This window comes from Octopus bimaculoides, chromosome 9 (assembly GCF_001194135.2).
Source record: "Octopus bimaculoides isolate UCB-OBI-ISO-001 chromosome 9, ASM119413v2, whole genome shotgun sequence".
In the NCBI taxonomy this organism is placed as follows: Eukaryota; Metazoa; Mollusca; class Cephalopoda; order Octopoda; family Octopodidae; genus Octopus; species Octopus bimaculoides.
In genome coordinates this window covers 31,631,947-31,640,366 of record NC_068989.1, presented here as the reverse complement: position 1 = coordinate 31,640,366, position 8,420 = coordinate 31,631,947, and the positions used below count along the sequence as shown (strand labels likewise).

The 8,420-nt window shown below is 39.5% G+C and overlaps 1 protein-coding gene across 1 annotated transcript in view; it reads left to right on the top strand.

Annotated features, from left to right (window-relative positions):
- The window catches only part of LOC106872513 (golgin subfamily A member 4), a 254,301-nt gene that overhangs the window by 165,815 nt on the left and 80,066 nt on the right, over positions 1-8,420 (top strand). Inside the window, exons 12-13 of the mRNA XM_014919531.2 lie at positions 2,301-2,477; positions 5,437-5,692. Of these exons, the coding sequence (XP_014775017.2) occupies positions 2,301-2,477; positions 5,437-5,692 (433 nt within the window). The remainder of the gene's footprint in view (positions 1-2,300; positions 2,478-5,436; positions 5,693-8,420) is intronic.

Sequence of the window (8,420 nt, the reverse complement as noted above, 5' to 3'; positions counted from 1 at the left end):
AGACTCTCTCCCTAATTAGTTGGGTTATGACCCTCTCGATGACCTTCATTACCTAATCTAACAACTTGATACCTCTGTAATTATTTGTATCTAAAGCATCACCTTTACCTTTGTAGCAATTGACTATGGTGCTGCTACACCAGTCATTGGGCATGACTCCTTCATGTATCACCTGGTTAACAATACAGGTGACTAGGCTATAGCCAACACTGCCAGATATTTTGAGCATCTCTGCAGTGATTCCTGATGGGCCAGGGGCTTTCCCTGTCTTCATACTCTTGATCGCTTTATCTACTAAGGTACTGTCAATTAGGATAGCTGTCACTCCTTGCAGCAACACCTGTCCGTGTTTGGATTGTGCTTGCACAGGGGCCCATCCGTACTCCCGTTTCTGCCATGAACAGAGATTAATCTTCTTTCTTTGCGCCTTTGTGCCACATGGGCTCAACTCCCCTCTCTCTTCATCTAACCCCCTCCCCTTGCCTATCTCCCCCTCCGCCTTCCCTCTTACTTCCTCCCACCCACCTCCCCTCTCCTACTCCGACTCCTACTTCTCTTTACTTCTCTTCACTCCTACTTCTCTTCACCCCCTACTCGTTCTCTCTTATTCACTACCATGGATTCACTCATCCACAACACACACACACAAGCATGGCTGTGCAGTAAGAAGCTTGCTTCCCAACTATATGGCTTCGTGTTCAGTCCCACTGCTTGGCACCTTGGGCAAGTGTTTTCTACTATAGCCTCGGGTCGACTAAAATTTTGTGAATGGATTCGGTAGATGGAAACTGAAAGAAATCCATCATATGTGTGTGTGTGTGTGTCTTTCGGTCTATTTTTTTTTTTAAAAAGAAGTACTGAGGTCAATTCATTTGATTAAAATTCTTCAAGGCAGTATCCCACCATTGCCACATCCTAATAACTGAAAAAAGTTTATAAAAAAAAAAAAATACATATATATATATAAGAGAATTGTAGTTTGCTTGAATCATTTCCCTTTCCTATACATTCACAGACGTCCACACACACACAAATCCCCTCAAAACCAAGCCCATGTGTCTACACATATTGACATACACACACACATATACATCTGTATGTACATCCAGCCATGTGCACACATGTCCCCACACACACACTTCTATACACCCACATGCATACACATACTCACACACATATATACCTACACACACATACATATACAGAAATTTACATATATATGTACATATATATATATATATATATATATATATATATATATATATATATATATATATATATATATATAAACATCCATGTGGACACATACATGCACACATATCCACATGCACACACACATATACACAGATGCATGCATGCATACATAAATATGAAAACATATATTCACATACAACACAAAATGCATCCACATATATACACATCTACAGAAGCGCTCTCAAGTCCACATCCACGTAAATACACACACTCACAAACATTTGGAGATGTATATCCACACAAAACACACACACATGTCCCCACATACAGACACACATGCATAATCAAATATGTTTATATACACAAGCACAGACACACAGATCTACACACATATCTATACATATATATTTATTGATGTATACTCTTTTACTCTTTTACTTGTTTCAGTCATTTGACTGTGGCCATGCTGGAGCACCGCCTTTAGTCGAACAAATCGACCCCAGGACTTATTCTTTGGAAGCCTAGTACTTATTCTATCGGTGCCTTTTGCCGAACTGCTAAGTTACGGGGACGTAAACACACCAGCATCGGTTGTCAAGCGATGGCGGGGGGACAAACACAGGCACACAAACACACATACATATGTATGTGTGACGGGCTTCTTTCAGTTTCCGTCTGCCAAATCCACTCACAAGGCTTTGGTCGGCCCGAGGCTATAGTAGAAGACACTTGCCCAAGGTGCCAAGCAATGGGACTGAACCCAGAACCATGTGGTTGGTAAGCAAGCTACTTACCACGCAGCCACTCCTGCACCTATATATAAATATACATACATTGATGCATGCATATATCTATACACACACACATACACATATGCATAATGGGCAAAAGTGGAGAAAAATTAGTGTTTACATGAAAGGATTACATCAGAGAATCTATTAAAGCAATGAGGAGTTATGATAGCAAAAGAGTGCAATATCCAACGTATCCTTCTTTTTAAGGTTGCAGGATGTGATTTGAGGAAAATTTCACTGTTATTTCTAAAAGGGCAAGTGCTGGTATTTGTACTTTACCATTGGCTTATCTTCAAATTGTTATAATTGCAGATTGATCACCTAGAGAAAATGAGAGACCGAGAGAACATCTTACAAGACAAACTTCAGCTGGCTGAGAATAAACGGACATCTGAATCACAGATAAAATCTGAAAACGAACAGCTAAACCGACAACTCTTGAATCTTGAAATGAAAATCACCCAACAAGAAGAAATGTATGAAACTGAGGTAATAACTATTTTATGTAGAATTATTAACCACAACATAATCTTTCATAAATTGATACTTCATGCCAGTTTAGCAGGATAGAAGAACAGTTGTAAATTTACGGGTTTTGATGAGCTTTGTATGGGAACCTTTGATCATCTTGGGAATTTTGTGTATCACAAAATACCCCCACCCACATATTTTAGCATGATGTCCAGGAAGAAAGTTTGCTTGTAAGCATATTTGTGATTAAAAACACATCACAACAGGAGTAAACAAAGTCAATGTATTACACTATGAAAAAAAGTAAAGAAGGGGCTATATTGACAGAAGCTTGCTTTGTAACCACATGGTTCTGGTTTCAGTCCCACTGCATGGCACCTTGGGCAAGTGTCTTCTACTATAGCTTCAGTCTAACCAAAGCTTTGTGAGTAAATGGAAACTGAAAGAAGATTATCGTATATATATATATATATATATCATCATCATCATCATCATCATCATCTAACGTCCGCTTTCCATGCTAGCACGGGTTGGACAATTTGATTGAGGACTGGTGAACCAGGTGGCTACACCAGGCTCCAATCTGATTTGGCAGTGTTTCTACAGCTGGATGCCCTTCCTAATGCCAACCACTCCGAGAGTGTAGTGGTTGCTTTTACGTGCCACTGGCATGAAGGCCAGTCAAGAGGTACTGGCAACGGCCACGCTCAAAATGGTGTATTTTACATGCCACCTGCACAGGACCCAGTCCAGTGGCACTGGCAATGATCTCGCTCGAATGTCTTTTCACGTGCCACTGGAACAAGTGCCAGGAAGGCGGCGCTGGTAATGATCACGCTCAAATGGTGCTATTTACGTGCCACTGGCATGGAAGCCAGACAGCTGCTCTGGCAACGATCACGCTCGAACGGTGCTCTTAGCGCTCCACTGGTACAGGTGCCATCATGATTTCACTTTCACTTGCCCCAACAGGTCTTCGCAAGCCGAGTTTAGTGTTCAATGAAGGAAAGGTATGCATAAGTGGGCTGGCTACATCCCTGGCAGAGGCATTGGATTTTGGTCTCACTTGGCTTGCTGAGTCTTCTCACGAACAGCATATTTCCAAAGGTCTCGGTCAGAAGTCATTGCGTCAGTGAGGCCTAATGTTCGAAGGTCGTGCTTCACCACCTCATCCCAGGTCTTCCTGGACCTACATCTTCCACAGGTTCCCTCAACCGCTAGGGTGTGGCACTTTTTCACACAGCTATCCTCATCCATTCTCCCCACATGACCACACCAGTGCAATCGTCTCTCATGCACAACACAACTGATGCTTCTTAGGTTCAACTTTTCTCTCGAGGTACTTACACTCCGTCAAGTATGCACACTGACATTACACATCCATCGGAGCATACTGGCTTCATTCCTTGCAAGCTTACGCATGTCCTCAGCAGTCACGGCCCATGTTTCACTGCCATGTAGCATGGCTGTTCGTACACATGCGTCATACAGTCTGCCTTTTACTCTGAGTGAGAAGCCCTTTGTCACCAGCAGAGGTAAGAGCTCTCTGAACTCTGCCCAGGCTATTCTTATTCTAGCTGCAGCACTTTCAGCGCACCCTCCCCCACTACTAACTTGGTCACCTAGATAGTGGAAGCTATCAACTACGTCTAGTTTTTCTCCTTGGAATGTGGCAGAAGTTGCATCTTATAGAGTTTCTACCTATGCCTTTTCTACAGATCGAGCAGAGCCACCTACCTGAAGGGATATACGATAGTCTTCTTTCCGTTTTATTTATTTATTTATGTGTGTGTCTGTGTCTGTCCCTCACTACTGCTTGCCAACCAGTGTTGATATGTTTACATCACGTAGTGGTTTGGCAAAAGAGAACTGATAAAATAAGTACCAAACTTTAAAAAATGAAATTCATTCGGCTAAAGATGCTTCAAGGTGCTGCCCCAGCATGGCCACATTCTAAAAACTGAAACAAATAAAAGATAAAAGTATCTATATTTCAAGTAAGAAGCACTTTATCAAGACAGAAAAAATATAAGTTAGAGAAAAAATTTTACATGTGTTATTGAACAAGAATGACTGGCAGTAGAATGGGAGTGGGCTTGAGTGTATAGTTTCTGGCAGAAGAGAATGTAATGGATTGTGAGTGACTGTTGAAGATGCACTAAAAGAAAAGGGGATGGAACAGAATGTTGTATGTAGTATAGGTAGAAGAAAGTGAGACAATATATAATTGGAAGTAAAATAAGCTTGTGTACACACAGCAACATATATGTGTGAATAGGTACATATAGAAGATTTAGATGGTGCAAATGGAGTGGATGTGAGATAAAGCTAAACAGTTTTGAATCGAGCAGGAGCAGCCATTCTCAATAAGAAAATCATTTTTTTGTTCTCTGGGGAGCAAGCTAGAAAGAGAATTATGTTGCGAAAGACCACCAATGGTAAGATGTAAGTGGAAATGGTCTGGAGAGCTGAAGTGGCATGCAGTATGTTTTTGAGATTAGATTCCTTAGATTTTAGATTACTTATTACTTATAATTTATTCTCACCTATCTTGTCCACTCTTATGATTGATGTAGTATATATGGATTTGAAAAATTGTAGGTTTATTTTGGGGAATAAATGAAAGAAAGGAAGTTCTGTGGAGAACTAAGAAATGACCCATATTTGAGTAGCAATTCTTGAGAAAGAGGCATGGATGATTAAAAAAGTTCAACTCAGCACTGCAAGTTACTGAAACTGTTGCTTCTGCTGTTAAACATGAAGAGTTGCATCTACTTATGATACATAAGTTAAATTAGTCTATCAATATCTTGAGTGTCTTGACCATGTAGGAAGGAATCTATTGATCCTCCTGTTAGCAACAGGACCAAACAACAAACTATTGACTTTGTCAGCTGCTACTCTCTATTTTAGAAGTTTACAAAACTGTAACTCTGCAAGATATATAAATGAGTTTCTTCATTAAATATTTCCACAGATAAAGTCACTTAAGATAGAGAAAGAGAACTTAAATCAACAGTTGCAAAAACTAAAATCATCTTTTGAAGAAAGCAAGTTAAACTCCGAGAGAAAACATACGGAAGAAGTTGAATTCTTAAAGAAACAACATGAGCTTGAGAAGCAAGAAGTGGAAAATATACACAATGCTAAGATCAAAGCATTAGTTAAAGATATTCATCAACAGTTGGCAGAGAAAGACAAAGGCTATGAAGAGTCTTTTAATGAAGCACTAGGTAAGTTTTTTACGATTAAACATTCTTTCAAAATGTTTCTCCCTTTGAAGTTATATATTTTAAAAATATGTAGTTTAAGGTAAATAAAATGCTTAATGTTTTACTTTTTTTATTGATTTTAACATTTTGGGTTGTTTTTTTTTTAATAATATGAAAATTATTAAAACTGGCTAGTTTTATCATTAATGATAACATGTAGGTTTTAAGGCTGTGCCACCAATCTGTCTTCTACAAAGTGTTTGTGGAAAAATTATAAAGCATTTGCCTTTTAGAAATTTTGACAAGACTGGCATTTTTTGTAGTTTTCATTTATTCTTCATTAACCTTCTGTTTTCAACCCTTCAGCATTTAAACCAGCCATCCGACCCAAACTTTTCTACCAGTTATATGTTTAAACTGGCTAGATCTGGCTACTCTCCCCTACCTAACAATGTCATTGTAAAAAGAAGCAATCATATTATTGGAATCTCAAAGCTACAAGAGAATTTATGATAAATTCAAATCAATGTAAATAAATAAGCATTGCATTTGACAGAGTAATCTGAATGCTAAAGGAAATGTAGTTACTGTGAAGAATGGAAAAGTTTCAATATTTCTGGTTGAAGCCTTTTATCAAGGAAAAAAAGAAATAGTTCTGTGAGCTGTTAGACAAGAGTCCTGTTAAAAATGGAGTAAGGAAGTGGGTAGATAGGAATGTGGGTTCTGCATAGAGGAGAGTAGAGGTAAATGGTGGGAAGAACATTGGACATACACAAAGAGAAGGGTAAGCAGTGGTAGTGTTGATGTGTGTGTATTTATGTGGGCACTTTGATATGTATCAGCAGAATCAAGTAGCACAGATGTAGGTATGTTTATAAGTATATTTATATGTGTTGGATGGAAATTAGAAGAAATATAAATAATTGTTGATGCCGTGAAATGTTGGCATGTCTAGTTTGAAAATCTATGCTCCCAAATTTGCCTGCTAATAGGAAGACACGGTATTGGAGTAATCTGAATATAGAGTAGGAACCATCTAGAAAGTTGAAATTGTAACCCATAAGTTTAGGGAGACAGATATTGTAACAAATGTGGAACAGGTACTCTCAGAAGTGATCTGCCAAGCATTAGCTAAGTTTCAAATATGTGCAATGCTTTAGTAAGTTGACATTCGATGTTGAGTACACTGTTGGATTTAGACATGAAGTGGTTGGAAACTTTGAAGGTGGACTTAGAATCACATAAAAGTGTGATGATGGTGATGAAAGGACTTGTGTACATATACATAATCAGTTGTTTTTGTAATTCCCAAGAGCAATCAGCTATTCCAGTTAGAGTATGACTTATGGCAAAAGAATTGCTGACTTTCATGCTATATATGCTATAATCTATGTCAAACCATCCAATGACTTTACACTAACACATTTCTAGATATCTTGATTAACTCTTGTTTTCTTTGGTTACAGCCCTTCCATTTCACATCCATGGTGCCATGTCTAACCTCATCTCTTCAATTGTTCTTTCCTTCTTGGCCCATCTCAACTCCTTTTTACTATAAACATTAAATTCCTCTATACCATCATCCTGACCCTTAAATTGTTTCTTGACATGTGCACCACACTCAACTTTAATATTCCTACATTTCTGTATCTTGCCAAACTCATCTTTACTTTCAGTTGCTTCCCTTCCTTGACTGAGTTCTACCAGCATATCACTACATTGGCTGTTGGTTATCTTGAGGCCAAGATTTTCATTTTGTTTACTGGTTCCACCACAGATCATTAGATAAGATCATTATATTGATGACCATAATGTTGATGGCTCTTTTATGCAGGAGCAGCTTCCAACATTAACTTCTTAGACATTCTCATTTCCATTGACAACTTATCACCTCTTCACTCCTGTCTTTTATAAACCTGACATCTCTCACCCCTACTTTTGTTTCTTCCCTTCCTCCCCAACACATACTAAATTTACTATCCCTTTCTTCCACTGCCTCCATCTTTGTCACTTCTACAGTAGTGAAGATGGAGGCTTTCTGAGGCTAAATCGCACCAAATATTCTACTTCTTTCACACTGTGATTCCTTCTCATGCTTACTTTGTGTCTGTCTCCAAGCCTGAGCCATTAACCACATCTCTTTAATCCTATCCTACTTTGTTCCTTTGCCCCTCACTTTCTCTCACTATCCAACCACAACTCCACTTGCGAAGACCTGTTGAGGCAAGTGAAATCGAAATCGAGTTAAATTGGACACTAAACTCCACTTGCGAAGACCTGTTGGGGCAAGTGAAATCGAAATCGACTTAAATTCGACGACTGGCACCCATGCCAACGTCGTCTCCTTCATTGGACACGAAACTCAGCTTGCAAAGACTTATTGGGGAAAGCGAAATCATGAAGGCACCTGTGCCCAGCGTCACCTTTCTGGCACGTGTGTCCGCAGCATGTGTAAGGACTTTTGAGCAAGATCGTTGCCAGTGCCACTGGACTGGCTCCTGTGTGGGTGGCACATAAAATACACCATTTTGAGCGTGGCCGTTGCCAGTACCGCCTGACTGGCCTTCATGCCAGTGGCACGTAAAAGCACCCACTACACTCTCTGAGTGGTTGGCATTAGGAAGGGCATCCAGCTGTAGAAACTCTGCCATATACTGTTCATGAGAAGACCCGGCAAGCCAAGTGAGACCTAAATCTAAGGCCTCAGCCAGTCCACTTATGCGTACATTCCTTCATTGGACACTAAACT